The following is a 26,522-nucleotide window of genomic DNA, read 5'->3' on the forward strand; positions in this document are numbered from 1 at the left end:
GTGCTGGAAGACCCACTCAGAAGCTCAGTCGGGTATGGTTTTATTGGCCATGTGAATAGTGAACACAAATCGAAAACCACTACCTGATCCTCTGCCACTGCATGTCAGAGAGGAGAAAAGAGAAGCTTGGCTCCAGGCTAGATATAGCAAGGACCCTTGGGGCAGCTGGGTCGCCAACTCTGGAGTTTCTGGAGCTACATCCAGAACAGTACATGCCAGTGTCCCAGTCCCAGTGTCGCAGTCCCAGTGCCCCTGCTCCAACCCTAAGGACTCGGATACCTCTGGCCCTTTAACACAAAGCCGCCTCTTCTCGCAGAACTTGTTCCCATGGGGCTCCAAGCCCTTGCTTGGCCCCCACCTTCATTAATGTCTCTCATTTACGCTTCCCAGCTTCCTCCTGGCTCCAAATGAGAATGTGATAACCTAGGAGGAGTGAGACCAGTCTGACTCGCACCATCCATTATCAGCCTCTGAAAACTTGGGGCTGGCGTGGGGAACCTAGGACTTGGTAAGGAGATACCAGGAAACTGGGCAGCAGCCAGGCATTGCTGTGACCAAGACAAAGCAAGAGGGATGGAGGGCCTAGGCCAAAGAGCCCGCTGTCCCCTGGTCATCATCTTTACTGACTATGACCCTGGGGTGAATGGAGCAGCACTAAGCTGAGGTTAACCTGCCCTGAACCTTGGGGAGTAGGGTGGGCTTTACCAGCCTGAGATTCACTCACCCATCACAGAGGCCAGTGTGTCCCCCATGGGATTGAACTCATTGAGCTGCAGAGACAAGGGGATAAGCATGAGGAGGGAATGAGGGTACTGGGAGAAGGGCACATAAGGATTAATTTCTGGTCATTTTTGATCCAATAAGGTAAGGTGAATCCCTGCTTCCTCCCATTATTATTTGAGGGCCCAAGCCTCACCGACATGATACCAGAAGATTCTGGGTCATACAGCTGATACATCATCTTTCCTGAGCTTCCGTCAAACACATCGATCGTCCTTAATTCATGGGAGGTACAACTTTTGAAATTAGGATCTGGGTATCGGCCCACGACAATGAGGTTGTACCGAGGATGCCAGGTTGCCTAGGAGATGGAGAGGCAGGTCACAAGAGTAAACGCAGAACACTGTCAAGAGGGACATCAAAAGTATCTTTGCCACTAACAACACTTGTTCATACAACTGCCAACAATTTAATAATGGAGATAAGACCTACATGAAACAACAGGAATGGTTTTCAAGTGCGTGCGCATCTACCGTTGCAAATTTAAAATCCCCAGCTGGCCTCCCTGACCCTTAGGACACCTTCAGGCCTTCTCTCTCCTTTGCATTTCCTGAGATCATACCAACTGATAAATGTTTTAACATCAGCCCGACCCAGACATGAACCAAAGAGGTAAGCCTACAAAGCGAAAAGCCTCCGGTAAGCAAAACCAAATAGGACCTAATAAGTTCTGAAGTAATCCCACTACTCTCCCTCCTCCATCAAAGTCAATGAGTTGAGTAGAAAATGGCTAGTGACTGAAGAAGGGGAGGACACCTGTGTTCCTCAGATCACCCTGCTCAAAACAGATCTGGCAGCTGTTGGAATGACAGAACTTGATGGGATTTTCCCAAGAAAGCTTTTCAAGGAAGTTCTGAAGGAGAAAAGACATGGTTAGCAGGAAGGAAGAAGTGCTACCGGCAGTGGCTTGGAAATAAGTCACAAACAAGTCACACCTGGGATGCTGTTGGTTGGGCTGGCTGGATACCAAGTGGGAGATAAGGAAGGAAGGATCCATGGGGAACACCAACTGCTAAAGGACCCTGATGTTACTGAGAGCTTGGATTTGATCTGAGGTACGTGGGGGCCACTCTACTACCAAGTCATCACTGTTTACTGAGTACTTACTAGGCGCTAAGCATGTTGCCACGTGCTTTAAGTATAAGGATTTATCCTCACAACAACCTTGTCAGGCAGATACCATTATTCGCTTTTTATAGACCAGGAAACTGGGATCCAAAATTTGAGTAATTTGCTCAAGGATTCTAACCCCGGGGGTGTCCGCCTGCCTGAACTATGCTATACTGACTAGAGAAGTACAGGCATGAGATCTGGAGGTCTGAAGAGGGGCTGTGGTTCTAGGAAAGAATATATACTAGTAAAGCAGAAGGACTGGCAGAGTTCAGACTGCTTGGGGCATGAGCAGGAAAGAATCACAGGACTTGAAGACTGTAAGCCTTAGGGACTGAGGCCAGAGAAGCCGCTAATGAGGGCTAAGATTAGCTTGCAGATCAGCTGCACACACAGGTAACTGAAACTAAGGGCAGAACCGAGGGTTAGGATCTCAGAAAGTGCCCACAGTGAGATCTGGGCTGCGTGGAAAAAACTCAGGGAAATAAGCTTATCAAAGAGACATGAAGAAAACTCAGCAAAATGGGATCACAGAGCTGGACAAAAGGTGCAGAGAGAGCCAGAGAATAAGAGATTGCTTTGTGTCAGCACAGGAAGAGGTCTAGCATTGAAGGCTTCTGTATCTGCCCCCTTCTCCCCACCCTGGTAGACCTGATCCATCCCACGATCACAGCTCCCTTCCCTCCATTACTTACCTTGATGGGTGTCAGGTGCTGGAAGTGGCGATGAGGGTGTGGGATCAAGCTTGGGGGGCAGTCCCACTGGGAGGCAGAGTAAACACGGATCTCACTCTTCTGGTCAGTGGTCAGGAGCTGGGCACCGTCGGGACTGAAATGAGCTGGCAAAGTGAAAAGCCCCTGAGCTCAGGGAACCACGGGCCCCCTGTTGTCCTGGCCCTCACAGGCCTCTTGCAGGGGCACCCTCCCTCCCTCTCCTTTCTAGAGACAGGTGGAAGGGAGGTGAATCTGGGCTGCGAACAAAAACATCCTAGAGGCTCAGCAGCTGATACGAGCAGCTAGAGTCAGAAAGGCTTCAGGACTTCAGCTTGGCCGATGCTATCAGGGGTATAAAGGTTTGGCCTAGTGGCTTCTACACTTTGAGGGAAAACCCCTGAAGCGGTCGGGTCAGCAGGGTCTGCAGGAAGGACGAGGTCTGGTATATCACACCTGCGTTGACGGGATGCCTGTGCAGCAGCGAGTAGAGGAAGCTGGATTTCCCTCTAACCTGGCGCAGGTCCCAGATTTTCACTGTTTGATCTACGGAGGCTGTGGCCAGGAACCAATCACAGCACGGGTTCAGGGCCACGTGGGTCACTTTCTTTTTGTGCATTCTCAGATTCCAAAGCTGCAGAGAAGAGCTCGGTTCAGGTGGGGGGTGCAGAACCGAGGCTGGGGGTCAGGGAGGGAAGGGGAGGACCTAGGCTCCAGAGAACGCACCTCCCTGCCGTCCATGTTCAGCAGGATCACGTTCCCCACGTTATCTCCTGTGACCACCACTCGGCTTCTGACAGACACATCCAGGCTGCAAAACCAGAAGCTGGAGGGAGAGACTGTGCTGTAAGGTTCTTGGGGACAGAGGCAAGTTCCATTTATTCACTGTTGCAGCTCACGTATATTAGACAATAAATATTTGTTGAATGAATGAATAACTTGTCGTGGACTCCCAGTGAGGAGCACTCAGACTTGTCTACCATCCCCACAGAGGTTGTGGGGGTGGTGGGGCTCAGAAACTTGTCCAGTTACTGCCGGGCCCAGGATCCTCAGCTACTCAGAGTCCCTGAAGCAGCCAAACCCAGAGCCATAACGCAGGTCCCCAGGCGGGCTTGCCCCCTTCAGCCCTGGGTCCTGAGGAAGACTCAGGTATTGCTTTCTCCCTTCACCCTCCACCCTTGGTCGGGCCAAAGGAGATGTGACACACCAAACAGGGACTGCCCAGCTCTGTTCCTCACAGCTGGCTAGAAAGGAACTTCTGCCCCCTTCTGAGCATTCAGGGGGAAAGGCACACACAACTCAGAAGCTGTATCTTGCTCTTTTGTCCCTCAGACTACGTGATGTGAAGAGATGGGGTTGGAGGGTGCTTCAGGGATCCTGATACCCAGCCAGGAGAGCTCAGATTCACATTTTTTTCCCTCAAATCCTTGCTACACTGCCTTTTGCATCCCTTGTAAACATCTTTCAGGGGGAGGGCTTCTTGTGGAAGAGTAAGTCTATTCTATCACCTGTCCTATTGCTCCTGTATTTCTTACCCCTGTGGGGCAGCCCAGTGCTAGTTAGACCCCCACACCCCCAAATACTTAGGGAGCAGAGTCATGTCTCTGGCTAGAAATCAAAGTGACAAGCATTTTGTAATTTCTCCAGCCACTTGCTCTTGGGGAGTCCAGAGTGCTTTATGGACAGGATTATATCCATTTAAGCTTCCATCAAGGAACTGGTCAGGTCATTACATCCCAGTGAATGCAAGGAATGGAATCTTAAGTTCTTCATTCCTGGTCCAGGCTTTAAGTGGCATTCTAGACAAATGCCATGTTGACTTGTCCAGTGAGAATCAAGGTCTAGTCTAATACAGGAATGACTGACATAAGAGCTGAAGCTCCAGAACCGCTCCCTGAAGCAGTAACCCACCTGGCCCAGAGTAAGAGCAGCTAAAGAAAAAGACTGAGAAAGAGAGGGAAACGTGGAAAGGAGCTAACACCTTTCCTTTCTTCCCCGTGCCAGGTTTGGGTGAAAGAAATGGGACCTGGATGCTCTCGCCAGAACTACACCGAGAGCCTAGAAGCCCTTTCCCCTCTGAGTTAAACTACTCACTTGCAGGTGCCTGAGCTGGCAAAAACTCGGAGAGTGTTGCCTTTAAAGTCTTGCAGCCTAGTTGTTCCCTCCATTGAGGAGGTGAAAAACTGGTTGGTATTGAGAGGGTTAAACTTCAGCCCAGTGATGCTCCCTCCAGCTCCAATCTAACACAAGGAAGAAAAAAGCCAGTGAGTGACAACGGCCCAGGAAGAGGACCAGGCCTGGGTGCACATACTCCGCTCAGACACAAGAGCCAGCCAGACTGCACTTGGGGCCAGGCCAGCTTAGATGCCTAGACAGTAGGATGCTCTCCACAGTACTGTTTCTTAAGGTTTTAGTTTTAATTTCATACTTTTTAATTAACATACAATAAATTTGTTGTTTTTGGTATACAGTTCTATGAATTTTAACACACGTATAGATTTGAATAACCACCACCAAAATTAGGGTGCGGGACAGTTGTGTCACTTCCCCCAAAATCCCTTGTGCTCTCCCACTGTAGTCCCATCCTCCCCCCGACTCCTATCCCCTGGCAACCACTGATCTGTTCTCCATCACTATACAGTTGTTTTGCCTTTGACAGACTGTCATATAAATGAATTATACGGTATGCAGCCTTTTGAGACTGGCTTCTTTCATTTCCCTCAGTGTAATGCCCCTGAGTTTCATCCAACTTGCTGTCTGTATCTATAGTTCATCCCATTTTATTGCTGAGTATTCCATTGTGTGAATGTACCATAATCTGTTTATCATATAACTGCTCTTTTCAGAAGAGCTTCAGCTTGGAACAGTGGCTGGGTTAGGAGGGCTGATGTCAGATCTGAGCTCCTTCCTGTTTTTTCCAGACATCTCAGACAATGATGATGAAAATAATCATGACATCAGTAGCATAACCTTATTAAGTGTTTATTATATATCAAGCACTGTTTTACGAACTTTACATCCTCAAGGCTCTTCCTCCACTTCTCCCGTATGCTGTTGCTATCCCAGCCTTAGTTCTACAAGGCCTCTTACACAACATCCACTTAACTCAATCAGCATACTAACTGGTACTTTCCATTCCCTCTCTAAAACATTCTGATGCCCATGGTTCACCAAACCCTGCTGCTATATGATAATCTGCTCCCACTAGCTGAGTTCTATGCTTACGAAGGGTTAGTTGTGTTTGTTCTTAAACCTATGTATGCCAGTTGTAGTTTGTGTTGTAATCATGTAATTTAATTTACATGATGTGATTTATTAAACATTTAAACTTTAAACACTTAAAACATTTCATCAAACGTAATTTAATTAAACTGATGAAATATGTGCAAAAAGAAAGACTATTGTTATTTCTGTGAAATCCATATGAACACTTTGGAAAAACTAGATAAAAATGATTTGCTAAAAAAAAATGATTTGCTAAAAATAATAGTTGTTGAGTTAAGCATGGGTGAGATACTTATAAACAATTAGGGTGGGAAACAGTAATAAAAATTTAAAAAGAATCTGCAATCAGATTGCTCCACAACTAATTTTAAGTTATGTCTCCACTTTTGGGGAATGGAAACTAGACCCTATAAAAAAGGCATTATGGATATGGTTTATGTAAGACCAGGTGAACCCTAATCAGTGAACACTTACTCCAAGAAAAGGACTGGCCCTATGTCAAAGCGTTAGTAATAAACACATGTAAACAGTTTAAGGTAAAACGCATGAGCGTTCTAGCAAGGGTGGGCTAAATGGTTATGACCAGCTCTTGCACTGAGAAGGACTAACCAAACCTGGACAAAATATGAAAAAGAGATATGTTTGAGACTTCCAATTCCAGTGATGGTGGGTTAGCTGGTGTCAGGCCAACCTTCTGTCAAGAAAAACTAGAAAAGACAGAAAAAATACATGTTTTCAAAGGAAAGTCTGAAGTCAACGAAGAGCTATCAAGGCATCAAGGACTTGAAGAGAAGAGAGAGAGAAGAGAAGCAGAGAGGTACGCCTGACATTTCGATGCTGCTTTTCCTCTTGAGTCGTATGCAGATAAGAAAGTGGTGGCTGAGAAGCTGAAGAGAGGTTCTGTCCGTCTCAAGAGGGGCAAAAACTGGAGTTCAGACCTCTCAAGGAGGAGAGGTCTTGGGAAAAACCCAGCTTTTAGCTAGGATCCCCGAAACCCTAAAAATAAGAGCAAACTGGAAACAGACCATCCCTCACAAAGACTGAAGTCCAGATTCAAATCATTTCAATCGCTGATCAGATTAAGATGATCTGATTCCACCTGACCTGCCTGCCAGAGGAAAGAAATTCTTTCTGGAGGAAAATAACAGCACTCAAAACTTCAAATTATATCTCTACAAGTTTTTATATGCAATATTTGGCATCAAATCTAAAATTACCCAGAATATCAAATAACCAATAACTAAGAGAAAAAACAATAGTTGAAAGACACTCACAGGAGATCCAGGTATTGGTGCTATTAGACACAGGCTTTAAAATAATTGTAATTAGTATACATTTAAAAAATAGGCCTAATTTAAAAATGGACAAAGGGAATTCCCTCGCGGTCCAGTGGTTGGGACTTGGCGCTTTCACTCCTGTGGCCCAGGGTTCAATCTCTGGTTGGGGAAGTAAGATCTGGCAAGCTGCACAGTGCAGCCAAAAAAAAAAAAAAAAAAATGGACACAGGATTTCAACAGACATTTCTCCAAAGAAGATACACAAATAGTCAGTGGCACATGAAAAGATGCTCAACATCATTAGTCATTAGGGAATTGCAAATCAAAACCACAATGAAATACTATTTCACATCCACTAGGATGGCTATAATCAAAAAGACAATTACAAGTGTTGTAAGACAGCCTATGGAATGGGAGAAAATACTGCAAACTATATATCTGATCAGGGGTTAATATTAACAATATATAAGGAACTCAGACAGCTCAATAACAAGAAAACAATCTGATTAAAAATGGGCAAAGGATTTGAATATACATTTTTCCAAAGAATATATACAGATGGCCAACAGGTATATGAAAAGGTGCTCAACATCACTAATCATCAGGGAAATGCAAAACTACAATGAGATATCACCTCACACCTGTTAGAATGACTATTATCAAAAAGACAAGTGATAACAAGTGCTGGCCAAGATGTGGAGAAGAGGGAACTCTTGAATACTGTTGATGGGAATGTAAATTGGTAGAGGCATTATGGAAAATAGTATGGAGGTTCCTCAAAAAATTTAAAATAGAACTACCATATGATCCAGTAATTCCATTTCTGGGTGTATATCAAAAGGAAATGAAATCAGTTTCTCAAAGAGTTCTGTCCTCCTGTGTTCACTGCAGCATTATTCACAATTGCCAAGATACGGAAACAACTTAAGTGTCTGCTGATGAATGAATGGATAAAGAAAATGTGGTATGTGTGTGTGTATAATGGAATATTACTCAGCCTTAAAAAAAAGGAAATCCTGCCATTTGCAACAACATGGATGAACATGGAGGACGTCAGACACAGAAAAACAAATACTGAATGATCTCAATTTCATGTGCAATCTAAAAAAGTCAAACTCACAAAGGCAGAGAGTAGAATAGTGGTTGCCAGGGGCTGGGGTGGGGGGAGGGGAATGGGGAGATGTTTGTCAAAGGGTACAAAGTTTCAGTTATTCTTGAGATCTAATGTACAGCATGGTGACTATAGTTAATATACTGTACTGTATTCTTGAAATTTTCTGAGTAGATAAGTGTTCTCAGCACGCATGCATGCATGCACACACAAAAAACTATGTAAGGTGATGGATGTTAATTAGCTTGATGGTGTAATCATTTCACAGTACATACATGTATTAAAACATCATGTGGTACACCTTAAATATGTACAATTTTTGTCAGTTAAGTGTTGGTGAGGATGTGGAGGAACTGAAGCCCTCCTACATTGCTGGTGGGAAAGTGAAATGGAGCAGTTGCTTTGGCAAACAGGCAATTCCTCAAAAAATTAAACATAGAGTTACCATATGACCCAGGAGATATATACACCCAAGAGATATATACTCAACAGAAATGAATATGTTGATGTAAAAACTTGTATGCAGATATTCATAGGAGCATATTCATAATGATAGTTAAAAAAGCTAAATATCAATGACTCAAACATCCATCTCAAGGAGCTGTAAAACAAACAAGAAGCTAAAACCAAAGAAAGTAAAAAAAAAGAACAGAAATTAATGAAATAAAACAAATACACTGTGGAAAGAATCAACAAAGCCAAAAGTTGGTTCCATGAAAAGACTAATATAATTAAATTGATAAATCCCTGGTGAGAATGACCAAACAAGAAGGCACAAATAACCAATTTAATGAATGGAAAAGATTATCAATATACATCTTAGACATTTTAAAAGATAATAAGAGGACATCATAAACAATCTTTTGCCAATAAATTTGAAAACTTAGAGTTAATAGTCAAATTCCTAGAAAAGTACAAACTTGCCAGACTGACAGAAGATGAAAAAGAAAAATCTGAATATGCTGGTATCTATTAAAGAAACTGAGTCACAACTAAAAACTTTCTTGCAAAGTAAATTCCAGATCCTAATGGCTTCAGTGGTGAATGTACTAAATATTTAAGGAAGAAACAATCTTTTTTTTTTAAACTTTATTTTCAAACTATCTCAAACTCATAGAAGAGTTGCAAGAATAGCACAAGGAACTGTTTTTCCGGAACCATTTGATAATAAATTGCCAACATGATGTCCCATCACACTCGAATACTTTATTGTGTACTTCCTACAAGAATACTCTCTGACATAGCCACAGTAAAACCGTAAAACCACCAAAACTTAGTGGTATCTAAAGTAGTTCAAGCTCATAGAAGCAGAAAGTAGAACTGTGGTTGCCAAAGGCTGGAGGGAAGGGGAAATGGTGAGTTGTTATTCAGTGGGCACAGTTTCAGTTTCACAAGATGAAAAAGTTCTAGAACTCTGTTGCAAAACAATGTGAATATAGTGTTAGTGCACTGAAAAATGGTTCAGATGATACATTTTGTGTTATGTGCTCTTCCCACAGTTTTTAAAAGAAGCAGTATCACTTGCTAGAAATATAACTGTAAAGGTAAGAGTGAAAAAAATAACATTTAAATGAAAAAATCGACTATAACTAATAAACCAAAACAAACAAAAAACAGTGTAGTTTACCACATTAATAGAATAGAGGAAGAAAATCATTGCTGACCTCAAGAGACAAAAAAGTATTTGATGAAATTCAATTATAATTCACGATAAGAGCTTCTGGCAAACTATGAATAAAAGAGGAACTTAATCTGATAAAAAGTATTTAAAAACAAGTTTTAAAAACAAACAAGCTCTTAGGTATATACACAAAAGAACTGAAAACAGTTCTAACAAAAACTTGTACATGAACATTCATGGCAGCTGAATCGTAACAGCAAAAGGCAGAAACAATCCAAATGTCCATCAACAGATGAATGACAAAACAAAATTTGGTGTATTCATACAATTGAATATTATTCAACTACAAAAAGGATAACATGGTTGAACCCTGAAAACATTATGCTAAGTGAAAGGAGTCAGACCCCAAAGGACAAATATTTATTGTATGATTCCACTTATATGCAGTACCTAGAATAATCAAATTCAGAGACAGAAAACAGATTAGTAGGGCTGAGGGGAGGGGTAATAGAGAGTCATTGTTTAATGGGTACAGAGTTTTGGCGATGAAAAAGTTCTGGAGATGGATATTGATGATGGTTGCACAACAATGTAAATGTACTTAGTACCACTGAGTTGTATGCTTTAAAATGGTAATTTTCATGTTATGTATATCTTATCACAATAAAAAGTAGCAGAAACCTTGTTTAATGACAAAAAATAAAAGCCTTCTATAATCAAGAATAAGACAAGGGGCTTCCCTGGTGGCACAGTGGTTGAGAGTCCGCCTGCCGATGAGAGGACACAGGTTCGTGCCCTGGTCCGGGAGGATCCCACATGCTGTGGAGCGGCTGGGCCCGTGAGCCATGGCGGCTGAGCGTGTGCATCTGGAGCCTCTGCTCCACAGCGGGAGAGGCCACAACGGTGAGAGGCCCGCATACCGCAAAAAAAAAAAAAAAGAATAAGACAAGGATGTCTGTTATAGCCAACATTCAACAAAGTAGTAGAGGTCTTAGCCAATGGAATAAGGCAAAAAAAGAAGTGAAAAAATGGTAAAGTGAGAATTCAAACTCTCATTTATTTGTAGATGACAAAACTGTGTAGGAAAAAAATTTAAATCCTCAGAGAAACTATTAGAATTAGTTAAGTATGAATTTCTACTTCCAGCTATGATGGAGTGTCAGAAACCAGATATATCCTCCTGCCTTACACAACTAAAAAAAAATGAAAAAATACATGAAATGAGTTTTCAGACATTGGGCAACAGGCAGCACAAGACAAGAGGGCAAGAAATGAGGTAGCCCTGCAATTGTCCCAGCTTGCTGCTTGGAAAGAGTATCCAGGCTGCAGCACAGGGAGAGAGGACCCAAACAGCCTAATAGTCTCATTAAGCTGAGATGACAAGTTGGGAAAGCCAACAAGGCAAGAATTTGTGGGGGAAAATGCTGGAGGGGGAGATATACAGAGAGAGCATTCTGGAGATTTTCAGAGGGGTCCCCTCAGGCCTTGGAGTAAATATTGTTGGGTAAATATGTATAAGGAAACTACATAAGGCTGAGGTAAAACCACGAGAAGTGAGTAGAAGGAGAAATCGTCAGAACAGTCTGTATTCTCACCATCCAGAATGAAAAAATTCTTAATATACAGAACATTGAGTAGAGTCCTCAGAAGGGTACTGCCTCAGGGTGAGGTCAACTCACATCTAAACTACAGGCTGCCTTAGACCCATGCTAACTGGAGTAGGTTGAATAATGGTCCCCCAAGATGTCCATGCCCTGATCCCTGGAACCTGTGAATATTACTTTAGATGACAAAGGGACCATTTTTAAAGCAGCCAAAAGAAAAAATGAAAAATCACATGAAGAGGAACATAAGAATGAGAGCAAACTTTGCATCAGAAATTATCTTTAAAGTACTAAAAGAAAAAAAAAAGCCCTATGAACCTAGAATTCTATACCCAGCAAAATTACCTTCAAAAAAAAAAACACAGAGGGGAGGCAAAATAAAGACGTTCTCAGACAAACAAAAGGAAAAAAAGCATCACCAACCAACCTACATTACAGGAAATGTTAAAGGAATCTCTTCAAGCAGAAAGAAAATGGAAAATGTTACCAAAAGGAAGTCTGCATCATACAAAGGAATGAAAAGCCCTGGAGATGGCAAATATGTGGGTAAATATTGAAGTTTTTTCTCATTTAAAAAATATCTTGGGACTTCCGTGGGTCCAGTGGTAAAGCATCCACCTTCCAATGCAGGGGACACAGGTTCGATCCCTGGTTGGGGAACTAAGATCCCACATGCCACGGGGCAACTAAGCCCGTGCGCTGCAACTACAGAGCTCGTGCGCCTCAACGAGAGAGCCTGCCTGCTGAAAACTAAAGAGCCCATGTGCTCTGGAGCCTGAGCGCCACAACTAGAGAGAAGCCAACGTGCCACAAGAGAGCCCACACTGCAATGAAAGATCTCGTGTGCCTCAACGAAGATCCCGCATGCCCCAATTAAGTCCTGACGCAGCCAAAAATAATAATAATAATAAAGTAAATATTAAATAAAAGTTATAAAAATATCTTTAGGGACTTCCCTGGTGGTCCAGTGGCTAAGACTCCACGCTCCCAATGCAGGTGGCCTGCGTTCGATCCCTGGTCAAGGAACTAGATCACATGCTGCAACTAAGAGTTCGCTTGCCGCAACTAAAGATTCCACATACGGCAACAAAGATCCCATGTGCCACAACTAAAACCCAGTACAGCCAAATAAATAAATAAATATTTATAAAAATAAATTTAAAATATCTTTAAAAGATACCTGTCCTGCAATCCAGCTATTCCACAACTAGGTATTTACTCGAGAAAAACGAAAACATATATCCACACAAAGACTTGTACATGCATGTTCACAGCAGCTTTATTTGCAACAGTCAAAAACTGGAAAAAGTCCAAATGCCCTTCGACAGGTGAATGGATAAATAAACTGTGGTATATCGATACACTGGAAAACTACTCAGAAAGAAAAAAAATACTACTGATACATGCAAAAATGTAGATGAATCTCAAATATTTATACTGCATGAAAGAAGCCAAAAAAAAAAGAGTATATATTGCATGGTGCCATTTATATAAAAGCCTTGAAAATGCAAATTTATCAATAGGGATAGAAAGTGGATCAATGGTTTTCAGGTGTCAGAACAGAGGGAAGAAAGGGATGGATTTCCAAGGTGTGTGAGGAAACTTCGGGGGTGATGGATATGTTCATTATTTTAATTGTGGTGATGGTTTCATGGTTGTATACGTATGTCAAAACTCATCAAATCGTACACTTTAAACATGTGCAGTTTATCATATATTAGCTATATCTCAATAAAGATTTAACAAAAAACAGAAACAAAAAGATAATTGTGTAAAGCAAAAATAAAAATGTAGGGTTTATAACATACGTAGAAGTAAAATGTAGGACAATGACAGAAGGGAGAAAACAGAAGTAAATATATAGTTGTAAGAGTCTTACAATACATGTGAAGTGGTATAACATTATCTGAAGGTTCTGTCTTACATTAAAGATGTACATTGTGGGGAATTCCCTGGTGGTCCAGTGGTTAGGACTCCTCACTTTCACTGCCAAGGGCCCAGGTTCAATCCCTAGTCAGGGAACTAAGATCCCACAAGCTGTGTGGTCAAAACAAAGAGATGTACATTATAAACCCAAGAACAACTACTAAAAGAGAGAAAAGAGAAAGGAAAAGAAGTGTAACTAATAATCCAATAGTGGAGATAAAATGGAATCATAAAAAGTACTCAACCAAAAAGAAGACAAGAAAAAAAGAAAAATGGAGCAAAGCAATGGGACAAATAGAAATATAAGATAACAGACTTAAACCCAATCATATTTATAATCATATTAAATGTAAATGGTCAAATGCTCCAATTAAAAGGTAGAGATTTGGGGCTTCCCTGGTGGCGCAGTGGTTGAGAGTCCGCCTGCCGATGCAAGGGACACGGGTTCATGCCCTGGTCCGGGAAGATCCCACATGCCGCAGAGCAGCTAGGCCCGTGAGCCATGGCCGCTGAGCCTGTGCGTCCGGAGACTGTGCTCCGCAACAGGAGAGGCCACAGCAGTGAGACGCCTCCGTACCCCCCCCCAAAAAAAAAAAAGAAAAAAAAAAGGTAGAGATTGTCAGATTGGATTTTTTTTTTTTGGCTGTGCCACCATGTGGCTTGTGGGATCTTAGTTCCCCAACCACGGACTGAACCCAGGCCCTCAGCAGTGAAAGCACCAAGTCTTTTTTTTTTTTTTTTTACATCTTTATTGGAGTATAATTGCTTTACAATGGTGTGTTAGCTTCTGCTTTATAACAAAAAGCACCAAGTCTTAACCACTGGACCACCAGGGAACTTCCCACAGGTTAACTTTATTTTAAATGAAATTTTTAAAAAAATTACTGAGATATTGACATATAACACTGTATTAGTTTTAGGAGTCCTAACCATTGGACCACCATGGAATTCCCAGATTGGATTTTTTTTTACATGCTATCTACAGGAAACTCATTTATATACAAATACACAAATACATTAAGAATAAAAGGATGAAAAAAAGATATACAATGCAAATACTAATGATAAAAAAGCTGCAGTGGCTACATTAATATCAAACAAAGATTTCAAGACAAGAAATATTACCAGGGGTAAAGGGAGACATCACACAATGACAAAGTTGTCAATTCATCAAAATGACATAATTTTAAACGTGTAAGCACCTAATAACAGAGTTTCCAAATGCTTGAAGCAAACACTAAAGGAAAATAGACAGAACCACAATTTTATAGTTGAAGATTCCAATATTCCTCTCTCAATAATTGATGAGACATAAAATCAATAAGGATACAGAACATTAAGAAAAAAAAAGATACAAAATATTTAAACAACACTATCAACCAACTTAACCTAACTGACATTTAGAGAATAATTCACCCCAAAACAGGGACTTCCCTGGCAGTCCAGTGATTAAGACTCCATCCTTCCACTGCAGGCGGCATGGGTTCTATCCGTGGTCGGGGAACTAAGATCCCACATGCTGCACAGTGCAGCCACAGGAAAAAAAAAAAAAAATTCACCCCAAAACAGAAGAATACACTTTTTTTTTCAAATGCATATGGAAAACTCACTAACATAGTCCGTATGCTCAGCCAAAATACAAATAAAAAATGTAAAATGACTGGAAATCACGTAAAATGTCTTTTGTTCGTAACAGAATTGAACTAGAAATCAATAACAGGGAGGTATCTCAACAATGCCCAAATATTTGGAAATTAAACAAAATAATTCAGAATAACCCACAGGTCAAAGAAGAAATCATAAAGAATTTGGGGGGCTTCCCTGGTGGCGCAGTAGTTGAGAGTCCGCCTGCTGATGCAGGGGACACAGGTTCGTGCCCCGGTCCGGGAGGATCCCGCATGCTGCGGAGCGGCTGGGCCCGTGAGCCATGGCCGCTGGGCCTGTGCGTCCGGAGCCTGTGTGCTCCGCAGCGGGAGAGGCCACAACGGTGAGACGCCCACGTACCGCAAAAAAAAAAAAAGAATTTGGAAAATAATTTGAACTGAATGGAAACAAAAACACAACAAAATCTGTGAGATGCAGTTAAGAAATAGAGGGAAATGTATAGCATTAAATGGTTATATTAGAAAAGAAAGGTCTCAAATAAACAATTCAAGTTTCTGTCTTAAGAAACCAGAAAAAGAAAAGCAAATTATACCCAAAGTAAGCATAGGAAAGAAAATAATACAACAAAAGTCAACAAAAAAGAAAACAGAAAAACCACAGAGAAAAAAAATCAATGAAACTAAAAGCTGGTTCTTTGAAAATATCAACAAAATTGATAATCCTCTAACAAGACTGATTAGGGGAAAGAAAAAAAGAAGACACAAATTACCAATATTAAGAAATATGAGGGGGCTTCCCTGGTGATGCAGTGGTTGGGGTTCTGCCTGCCGATACAGGGGACGCGGGTTCGTGCCCTGGTCCGGGAGGATCCCACGTGCCCCGGAGCAGCTGGGCCCGTGAGCCATGGCCACTGAGCCTACGCGTCCGGAGCCTGTGCTCCGCAACGGGAGAGGCCACAGCGGTGAGAGCTCCGTGTACCGCAAAAAAAAAAAAAAAAGAAATATGAGGGAGGACATTACTACAGATCCTATGGATATTAAAAGGATAATAAGGGAATACTATGATCAACTTTACACCACTAAATTCAAAAATTTAGATAAAGTGGACAAATTACTTGAAAGAAACTACCAAGCTCCTTCAAGAAGAAATAGATAACCTAAATTGCCCCGTATCTATTAAGAAATTGAATATATAGTTAGAAACCCTCCAACAAAGAAAACTCCAGGCCCAGATGGCTTCACTAGTGAATGCTATTAAAAAATTTAAGAAAGGAATAGTACCAATTCTATACAAATTATTCCAGAAAATTCAAATGGAGGGAATACTTCCCAACTCTTTACATGAGGTCTACATTACCCTGATACCAAAACCAAAGGCATTACCAAAAAAAGGAAATAAGATATATATTTTTAAATTTTATTTATTTTAATTTTTTAATTAAATTTAATTTTTAATTAATTAAATTTTAATTTTAATTTTATTTATTTATTTTTGGCCCAGTAGCATGTGGGAATCTTAGTGCCCCAACCAGGGATCGAAACAGTGCCTCCTGCAGTGGAAGCATGGAGTCTTAACCACTGGACCGCCAGGGAAGTCCAGAAAATAAGATATTTTTAAGTGGTCGTCATCTGGTACAAGATGACTAAATAGGATATGATCTAATAAGTAAAATACAACAGATTCTAGGATAGAATATTTACATAAAAATATAAGTAGAAGAACGGGTGTGTATAACAGTATATACACGCACATAAAGATGCCTCAAATGGGGATTTCAGGTAATAGTTACTTTATTCTTTATACTTTTTTCTGTATTGCCTGAATTTCTTGCAATGAGCACAGGTCATTTTTACAATGAGAATAAAATAATCTTCATTTTGAAAATGTAATACATGTCCCCTTGCCAAGGGCCTGAAAGATTGAGATCAGAGCCAAGGTCAGATGACTAAAGAAATGACAAAATGAAGCACTGCTGCTCCCTCAGTCACTGGTCTCAAATCAACTTTCTGCTGTCAGTTCCTGGGAGTAAAAACAGACAGTTCTCCAGACCACCTACCCTTCTCCTGCTACAACCTAGTTCCCTACTAGTCACAGAGTTCAAATGCCCAGACCAATCTCCACAACAGTGTGTAAGGAAACTTCACTTAAATGCACATCACAATAAAGGGTGATATAAACCAAAAGCAGCTTCAGCCTGACACAAGTTCAAAGCAGTTATCATTCCCCTTTTTGTCAGGAAACTCTTCCCCTAGGACACTCTTAGGCTGTTTCTTCAAGTTCTCTATTCCCATGTCCTGGATGCCTAAGGAAAAAACCAATCTCCTCCTGCCTGAGCTCTGGGTTCTGACTTCAACTTAAAGCTACCCCTCCTGGGGGTCACCTGTCTCACCAGCTGGGTAGACAGACCACCAAGTAATCCCCTGGCTGCCTTTCTTTGGGCTTCAGGCACTTATTTTCTTGAACACTGATCTCATACCTTGAATCCTAATCTTCAAGCCTGCCTAACCTGGCCTTTTCTGATGAGCTGCTCTCCAAACCCTCCACTTAAAAGAACTCATCCTGGGTTTACCTTTGGCCTCTAAACCTGAGGTAGAAAAACAGTGAGCTAATGCAGAATCCAGTTCACAAATGTGTTTTGTTTAGCTACAGAGCATGTTCAATTTCACTTAATTCCCAACATTAAAAACCAGGATATTTTAAATTGAAACCCCTGAGTACTGTTGGCGGGAATGTAAAATGGTACAGCCTCTATGGAAAACAGTATGGTGGTTCCTCAAAAAATGAAAAATAGAGTCACAATGTGATCCAGCAATTCCACTATGGGTACATAACCAAAAGAACTGAAGGCTGGGGCTCGAAGAGATATCTGTACAACCGCGTTCACAGCAGCATTATTCACAAAAGCCAAAAGGTGGAAGCAACCCAAATGTCCATCAACAGATGAATGGATAAACAAAATGTGGTACATACATACAGTGGAATATTATTCAGCCTTAAAAGGGAAGAAAATTCTGACACGTGCTGCAACACGGATAAAACTTGAGGACACTGTGCTAAGTGAAATAAGCCTATCACAAACGTACAAATACTGTCTGATTCCACTTGTATGAGATACTTAGTCAAAATCACAGAGACAGAAAGCAGAATGTGGTTGCCAGGGTCTGGAGGGAAGGAGGAATGGGGAATTAGTGTTTAATGGCTACAGAGTTTCAGTTTTGCAAGATGAAAAAGTTCTGGAGACTGGTTACACAAGAATGTAAATGTACTTAAAGCCACTGAGCTGTAAACTTAAAAATGGTTAAGATGGTAAATTTTATATGTGTTTCATTACAATTTTTTAAAGTCAGAACATTTCAGTCTTCATTTGAAAAAGTCAGATCTGATACCTCAGGACCTAGATTCCCACCTGTCAACCATCTCCAATTTACCACTAACCACCATCCTACATCATTCTTTTATCTGTCTGGCTTCTTTACGCATGTGAATTTGTGGCTCCTGCTCTAAACCCAGAGCATCACCTTTCACAGTATAGCCCTCCAATGTCAGTCCCCAGCTGGGCAAGCTAACGGTCTTGTCTTTGGTGGAGGGGCCAATACCCTCACCCCTCAGTGACTGATGACAAACACTAGCACAATTAAGAGCACCCCTAAAAAGCTCTATGCCAAACCTTGCCCCAAACACACTCTGCCTTTCCTCCTTTTCTCTCCATTTATCTAAATATTGTTCTTCCTCACTCCTCACTCATCTATGAAACCTCTATTGACTCTAATTCACAAGAGGTTCTTCCTTCTCTCATGTTCTGTATGTAGCATTTAGCATCTGTACTGCTGTATTGTTAGTTATCTTGTCGGTAGACATCCCACCTATCCAGTTATACTCCAAGCCCCTCATTCATTCAACAAATACAAAGCAGCTATCTAGGCCAAACATTGTTTTAGGTACTGGGGTTACAGTGGTAAATCAGAAAAACAAGGTCCCTGCCATCATGGAGCTTACCTTCCAGTGGGTAAAGAAGTAAAACATTTCAGATATTGATAAACATTGTGGGGGAAAAGTGAAGCAGGATAATGAGATAGGGAGTCATCAGTGATTAGGCAGAGCGGTCAGTAATAGCCTTTTTGAAAAAATATATTGAGCCGAGACCTGAATGATAAGAGGGAGCCAGCCATGAGAAAACCATGGGAAAGAGCACTCCAGTCAAAGGGAACAGCAAGTGCAAAGACTCGGCTTCAGGAATAGAAATAGCCAGTATGGCTAAAGCATAGGGAATGAGGAAAGACAGTAGTACAAGATGAGGTCAAGGAGGTAAGAAAGGGCTTAGATTCTAGGTGATTTACGAGGGTGATCAATATTTCATACTTCCTAATATTTTAAGGGCAGGCGTTCAATAAAGAGTTGAGTATCATCACCATTGACCCGTTTGAAAATACCCACAGTTATTTTTGATCCCAATTATCTCCTTGTTACCGGATGACTTTTCATCCCTTCAACACACACTTCTTCAGCACTATCGTCTGGCACAGGGAACTGCTCACCCCTTTAATGAAGGTGGGTTTGTCCTTTATGCCAAAGTTCCAGAGCAAGATATCTCCCCCTTTGGAACCCACAGCCAGGGTGCTGGGGTGAGTTGGGTGCCACGCCAGGGATGTGGCCCTCCTGTCAAAAGGGGCAGCCTTTTGGAATATCCGGTAAGAAGCCAGAGAGTTCAAAAAGGACTGCTGGAGACCCTGATACAGAGAGAAAAAAATTAAGTTGAATTAAAACGTAAGGGTAAATTGCCAATCTCTGACTCCCGCATAGATAAGTGGGGTCAGGTCCTCCCACTAAAGGAAAAATAACTGCCTGACTCTGTGCATAAAAATATTTGCAATATACATGATCTAATCATGGAAAGCAAGGAGGCAGGGTGCATTCCTGCTGGGACGCCCTACAGCATAGGACTTCTACATGGCTGAGTGCCCAGTGGGCACTTCTACATGACTGAGTGCCCAGGAGTCAACAAGATGGGGGTGATCTGACCACTCCGCCGACCCACTGAACCAACCCAGCATCTAATTTTGGACCATCCAGCAGTAAAAAAAAAAAAAAAAGGCACCATGCAAACCCTTGAGCTCTTCAGCCAGGAAACGCCTCACCTGCTGTAGTGATGGCCAGGCAGCTGTGCCCAGCTTATGCTGGTGGAGGGCCCTGACGATGCTGCATGGTGGCGGGACCCGCAGGCTAGCCAACCCCGCCCAAAGGCAGCCTGAGTCAAATCTTCTGCTAGGACCTGCCAAGCAGAACAGACACATATTTTCCGCTCCAATCTCACTCAAAGATTTTTCTGCTGAAACATCCCCAAAAGAAAGCCTTGTTCCTTCATTCGGCATAGACAATCTCTCTTATCATCTCCTAAGGTTTTTCCACGTTCTGCTCAGTCTCACCCAGCACAACAAATAAATAGTGAGTAGGAATTCAGCCCCTTCCAAAAAACATTCCCCAAAATAGTACTTCTGAAGTGAAACTATGATCTTGCGGGGTTCCTGAGAACTGAGCCAAAGAAACACATGAGAACTGCAGAACTCTTCCCAGTTTGGGCTGGAAAACTAGCGATAGGGTTGGGTGACAATTTAAAAGTTATATATAAAGCACAATAAAAAGATTTTAGGACAGCATAGAAGTGACTTTTTGGGAAAAGCAGTTTCTTTAAATCCTATATTAAAATAATGTAGAGGTGACCAGTGGTTGGCCCTAAGTCCAATCTCTTCTCCTTAAAACCAGCAGATCCATAGGGTCCGGTGTGGCGCTAAATTCGCTAGGCTACTTTGGGGAAGGCAGATCCACCTAGAATAGGAATAAAGCAACTCTGGATTACCAACATGTATTTGAGGACCTGATCTCTATGAATCCCGCCTCGTGACAACCAATTCTTTCTTCTCATGAACAAAAAAAACACTTCATCAACAACCCCCTGTCTTTGGAGTTCCCTACATTCCTTATAGCCCCAGGTTCAAGCCCCAATAAACCCCTAAGAATGAGTTTTCGAAGGAAGGAAGGAGGGAAATGGGAGGGTTTCCGCAGTTAAACCAAGGACATACAGCTAGCAATCGTGACTAGAGAAATTAAGTACACACACCACTAGGCAAAGTAGGATTATCTTAAGCAGTCCTCAGTGTGTAAAAATTCTGGTACAAACAAGGAATTTGAAAAGTCCATTGTGTCTGTTGTAATGGAGCTCATCTGCCTCTTCCTGTCACCTGAGGGAGGTTAAGCGCAAGCTCTAAGGTGTCATAGGACCTGCAGACAAAATGCAGAGCCTGAGGCGTTCATGATTTGGGACGGCCTCAGGGACCCAGGCGCACCCACCCCCCACTCCAGCCTCCTGTGTGAGAACCCCAAATGGCGGAATTAATTAAAGCAGCAGGCGCAGGCAGTACCGGGGCCCTTCAAACAGAGCTTCTTGGCCTCGGGCTCCAGCTCCCAGGGGCTTCTGTTCCTCTTGCTCTTGGGGCGCACAACCACCTCGGGGGTCTTCTGGGTTTCTGGGCGTTTCCTGGGAGCCATGGCGTCCTCCGTGCGAAGGGGTACTATGCCTTATGCCGAGATGACCGACGAAAGATTGAGAAGCTTCTGGGGAAAAACAAGGCGGGGACCACAGAACCCGCGGAGCCACAGGTAGGCCAACTAAGCCAACTTCCCGCCAAACAGGCTCACCGGCAAGGCGGGGACGCGCGCGGAGAGATGGGAAGTGTGTGAGGGGAGGGCCTCATCCGCTCCCCAGAGAAAAGGGATACCGCCTACGTGTTGGCCCTGAGCTAGTCCAAGTCAGCTGACCTGCCAGAAATAAACATGGCCGTTGGTGTTCGGCCTCGCAACTTGAAGCCTCTTCAGACGCGGCGCTGCCAGGCCTCTGGGCCCCGCCCCCGCCCCAGACCGGATGCTAATCAAGGCTTCGGCTCCGCCTTCTCCACCTTCTACTTGGCGACCACGCCCTCTCGGGTTGTGTGATTGGCTGATCCGTGAGTAGGCTTTGTAGAAAGCAAACCGCATCCCGGCGGTGGAAACCGAGCTGATTCTGCCTGCTGGCTTTGCGGTCGATGTCAATTGCTTATACTTCTCCAGCTTTGACGAATCCCAGCGTCTCTGTGGAGAGTGGTTGAAACTCGCAGCTTTTAATTAAAGTTTCCCCAAACCTGCTTAGTGTCCTCCTAAGGAGCAACCCGGGGCAGTGATGATGGGCCGGAGAGCGTGCGGCTAACTGCCCAGGCTGAGGTCTTGTGCCAAAGACCATTGCAGTGAGCCTCATAGGCGTCCCACCCGGCCCGACAGGAGACAGCTCTGATGCACCCCGCTTTCTGCGTCGAGCCAGGCAGGAGATGGGGTTGGTCGGGAACTGCTGGTCCTTTCCTTCCACCATCTAAGTCAGGTGCCAGGTGCTTTGGGAGAGTGACAGGAGACAAAAATGCATTAATGGTAGATCCTGCATTCAAGGAGCTTTCAGACAGGTAGGGACAAGAGAGAGTGCCAAAAAAAATAATAACTCTTGGAAAGAAATGATTGCTCCTAAAGAAAAATTGGAAAAAGCTTTCTTGATGGGAAGATCAGCTCAGGGTGTTAGAAATGGCAGCCAGCAGGGGAAAGGGCAAGCTAATGGCTTCTCCCCTGCAGGCCTGTAGCTGTGTTTTCAGAGCTGTGTTACAGAAGCAAGCTGCCCTCTCCCCCTTACTCAGACCAGCCATTCGTTTCACCTCAGCGGGCGCTCATTTCTGGAGGATCCTGAAGTATGAGAAACAGCCCTGCCCCTAAATAAGGTTTACAATCTACTAAGAAGAAAAATACATGCTAGGGCTTCCCTGGTGGTGCAGTGGTTAAGAATCTGTCTGCCAATGCAAGGGACACGGGTTCGAGCCCTGGCCCGGGAGGATCCCACATGCTGCGGAGCAACTAAGCCCGTGCGCCACAACTAATGAGCCTGTGCTCAAAGGCCGCAAGCCACAACTACTGAGCCCACGTGCCACAACTACTGAAGCCTGTGCGCCTAGAGTCCGTGCTCCACAACAAGAGAAGCCACCGCAATGAGAAACCTGCGCACTGCAACAAAGAGTAGCCCCCGCTCACCGCAGCTAGAAAAAGCCCACACACAGCAAGGACGACCCAACACAGCCAAAAATAAAAACAAATAAATAAACTTATTAAAAAAATATACGTGTGAAACAAGTCAAACAATTCAGGCTAGAACACAGTTGAGTACTAAACTGTGGTATGCCAACCAAGACTTTTAGATGCATTCAGAAAAGATACTCTAATGGAGAAAGTAGTATTTAGGAAAGCCTCACGGGGAAGATGGGGTTTTGTGGAGTTTGCTGGGGAACGGAGAATAGCATCCTAAGAGGAGAAACAGATTGATGAAAGTTAGGAATGGGTGTGGGTTATGAGAAAGAGAAAAGCAGCTCCTGGCATCTGGGTGCTGGCCTGGTATTATTAGCTAGGCCTTAGTGTTCTGTAGAAATAATTTTGCAAATCATCAGCACAGACAAGGCCATTCTGTGATCACGATAGATCAACACAAAAACATAATCACTGATGTTTGAACACAGGCAAAAGTATGAACATTATTCTAACCACAGAAATGACCAAACATCCCCCTGTTATTTTGGCTAATATGAATGACTGCAGATTCTTTGTTAATCACAGCCTTAGCTTTGCTTCATTCTTACTGATAGCCAATCACAGAATCACCCCTGTTTCCTGACAGCCTCCAATACAGAGCAAAACCCCACTTCTCTGATCCGTTATACAAACCATCCAACACAAGCCAATCCTATTTTGTTTTTTGGGTTGTTTTGTTTTGTTTTGTTTTTCTGGCCGCAACGCACAGCATGTGGGATCCTAGTTCCCCGACCAGGGAATTCGGGCCCTTGGCAGTGAGACCACGGAGTCCTAACCACTGGAATGCCAGGGAATTCCCTCCTGTTTCTTTCTAATACTTTCTTCCAGAGATGTCCCACCCTTCCCCATGGTATGCATCCTCTGTTGCAATGAGCAATAGACCCAGAGTTCAACTACAGGAGTGTCCCTGATAGTATTTGGCTTGGGGGCATTTATAGGTAGATTAGGAGGCAGCTTGAAGAGGAGGAAATTGATCACATTAAGGATTTGGGCAAAGTAAGAGAGGACAGATAAAGGGGGAGGTTGAATGGCAAGCAGAAGAATTCATTCTACTGACGTTTATCAAAAACCTACACTGTTCCTGGCATTATTCCAGTCAAAAAGAATGCTGACTTTGCTGTACAGTAGAAATTAACACAACATTGTAAATCAGCCATACTTCAATAAAATTAAAAACAAAAATGCTGATATGAAAAATGTTCTTTCCCCCCATGGAGTGTGCCTTTTTTTTTTTTTTTTTTTGCGGTACGAGGGCCTCCCACTGTTGTGGCCTCTCCCATTGCGGAGCACAGGCTCCGGACATGCAGGCTCAGCGGCCATGGCGCACGTGGTGTGTGCCTTTTAACAGACAAATAAACCTAAAGCTACAGTATTGTGTGACAAGCTGGGTGAGAGAGGAAGCGTTCGATTCACGTGGGGTGGGGGTGGGGTACAGAAAAAGGATGCTTGAACTCAGCTTGGAGTGAGGTAAAGAAGGGGCAGTGTTGGGACTTCCCTGGCGGTCCAGTGGTTAAGACTCCTCACTCCCAATGTAGGGCACGCGGGTTCGATCCCTGGTCAGGGAACTAAGATTCCACATGCCATACGGGCATGGCCAAAAAATTTAAAAAAAAAACAGTCAAGGAAATGTTCCCAGAGAAGGTGACACTTAAGCTGAATCTTGAGAGAAGACTGAGGGAGGGGAGAGTGGGAGAACATTCCAGGCAGAAGGAGTAGAAAATGGAAAGGCAGGAGGGTTATAGCCGTTCATGAGCAAAGGAAATGTCCTGCTTAATGCCAGATTTTCCCACCATCCCTTTTTAGGATCGAGAAGTCTTCCATGATGGATTAAAAAACAAACAAACAAACCACTGTGAGCAGTGAAAACCTGCCTTGCACATACCAGTAAAGCGCTTTGCCTCAGGTTGTGTGTTGGGCCATTCTTACCCTGAGTTTTGCTGTTCACTGCAAAGCAGCTGCTGAGGGACTTGATGTCATCCATTCCCATCTGATGAACCGTCGGGTGCAGGGTGGATAAAAGTATTTAATACATTTTTTTTGACGCAGCTAATCTGATAATGAGGTGAATGGTACAGTATTGCTCTGGTTTCATGCCACGGAGAGGCTGTGCCATGACACCACGTTTACAGATATCTTGGTTCTAACTGTGACACTACTTTTGACATAAGGCATCACAAGGCAATTCATTCAAAAGCTGCTGGTGATAACAAATCAGGGTCTCGTGTTTGCACTGGAAGCTGGGCAGACCATGAGCGTGACCCTAAATAATGCCAGTTTCTTTGATCTGCAAAACAATATGTGGCTTAGGTGTTTTCTGGAATAAATACTATGGCACAGTGGAAAGAGCATTGTACTTAGACTGTGTATGTGATCTTGGAGTCATCATTTCACTTCTCTATGCCTTAGTTTCCTCATCATAAAATAAAGGGGAGAGAAGATGTGGTCTCTCAGATCCTTTCCAGTTTTAAAATCTGTGATTCTATGACTTGCCGTTAAAGCAGCAGAAACCAGTGACTGCTTTCAACTCTGGCCTCCCTGTGGGAAGTTTCCATCTAGTAGGAACTATTTTCCTGTTGCAGGCTGATACATGACTCTGATTCTGATCAAGCTGTCGATGGATCCAAACATTCTGCTGAGTCTGCAAAACCATCCATAATCCACACGGATGGTGTGTGCAGGCTTCCCACACACAGTTACTGCATGAAGTGGTTTGCAAATGACAGCCTCAAGGACTCTGCAGCATTTGCAGGGAACTGAAGTTTAAATTCCTCCTAAAGGTTTGGAAACAGACTGAATACAGCATCCAGGGTCCTTGTTGCTTGGCATCTCCAATACATGTTTAACTGCCCCAGTATGAATAGATTTATAATAAAGCGAAATGAAAGCATGCTTCCTGCCCTCTGGGAACAGCATCAGTTTTCAAAAATATAATTTTGGGTAGCTTTGGAAGTGTCAAACAGCTGTGTAAATACCCCAAAACCCCACCTTCTGTCTCTGCTGTGCGGGATGAGGCACCATCCACACACTAAATCAATATCCTGTCATGAAATACCACTGGTGCAGGATGCCAGGAAACTTCTCTAGGAAGCCAGAGTTACAGGGCAGTTGCCAGAGTGCTGAAATAATATACGAAAGTGCTTTGCAAACTGTAAAGTGTTCTACAAATAGAAGTTGTTATATAATCTCCCGGCAGCATGTTATTTACTGATAAGGTTTGATAAAGGTGGTGAAGAAGCTGTTCTCAAGAGTTCTCACCAGTCGCTAAGCCATCATGGAAAGAGTGGGGACCAGAGAATCAGAAATCAGGGGTTTGAGTTCTGCCAATGCCTTCTCCTCACTCTTTTCATGCCAAAGGTCTCGAGGACTGCAAAAATCCCAAGTGGCAGAAATAAAAATAATTCTCTC

At 43.0% G+C, this 26,522-nt stretch overlaps 1 protein-coding gene across 2 annotated transcripts; it reads right to left on the bottom strand.

The window, feature by feature from the left end:
- Positions 1-24: 24 nt before the first annotated feature.
- On the bottom strand, positions 25-21,790 carry DDB2 (damage specific DNA binding protein 2). Of its 2 annotated transcripts, XM_067749127.1 has the most exons (10): positions 21,386-21,786; positions 20,105-20,238; positions 19,505-19,696; positions 4,695-4,840; positions 3,327-3,426; positions 3,057-3,234; positions 2,586-2,728; positions 917-1,081; positions 725-770; positions 25-423 (listed from the first exon to the last, which is right to left on the bottom strand). In XM_067749127.1, the coding sequence occupies exons 1-10, from the start codon at positions 21,510-21,512 to the stop codon at positions 374-376; spliced, it is 1,281 nt and encodes a 426-aa protein (XP_067605228.1). In that variant the 5' UTR covers positions 21,513-21,786; the 3' UTR covers positions 25-373. The 2 variants fall into 2 exon arrangements, with proteins under 2 accessions (XP_067605228.1, XP_067605227.1); XM_067749126.1 differs by having other exon boundaries at positions 725-1,081; positions 21,386-21,790.
- Positions 21,791-26,522: the final 4,732 nt, after the last annotated feature.

This window comes from Pseudorca crassidens, chromosome 9 (assembly GCF_039906515.1).
Source record: "Pseudorca crassidens isolate mPseCra1 chromosome 9, mPseCra1.hap1, whole genome shotgun sequence".
NCBI classification, from domain to species: domain Eukaryota; kingdom Metazoa; phylum Chordata; class Mammalia; order Artiodactyla; family Delphinidae; genus Pseudorca; species Pseudorca crassidens.

Excerpts from the sequence above, each read along its gene's own strand:
- DDB2 (XM_067749126.1), bottom strand. The coding sequence starts at position 21,512 with ATGGCTCCCAGGAAACGCCCAGAAACCCAGAAGACCCCCGAGGTGGTT. Across the intron at positions 19,697-20,104 it reads CCTGGCCATCACTACAGCAG|GGTCTCCAGCAGTCCTTTTT; the intron begins GTGAGGCGTTTC and ends TCTCTGTATCAG. Across the intron at positions 4,841-19,504 it reads AACCCACCTTCATTAAAGGG|ATTGGAGCTGGAGGGAGCAT; the intron begins GTGAGCAGTTCC and ends TCCTTGTGTTAG.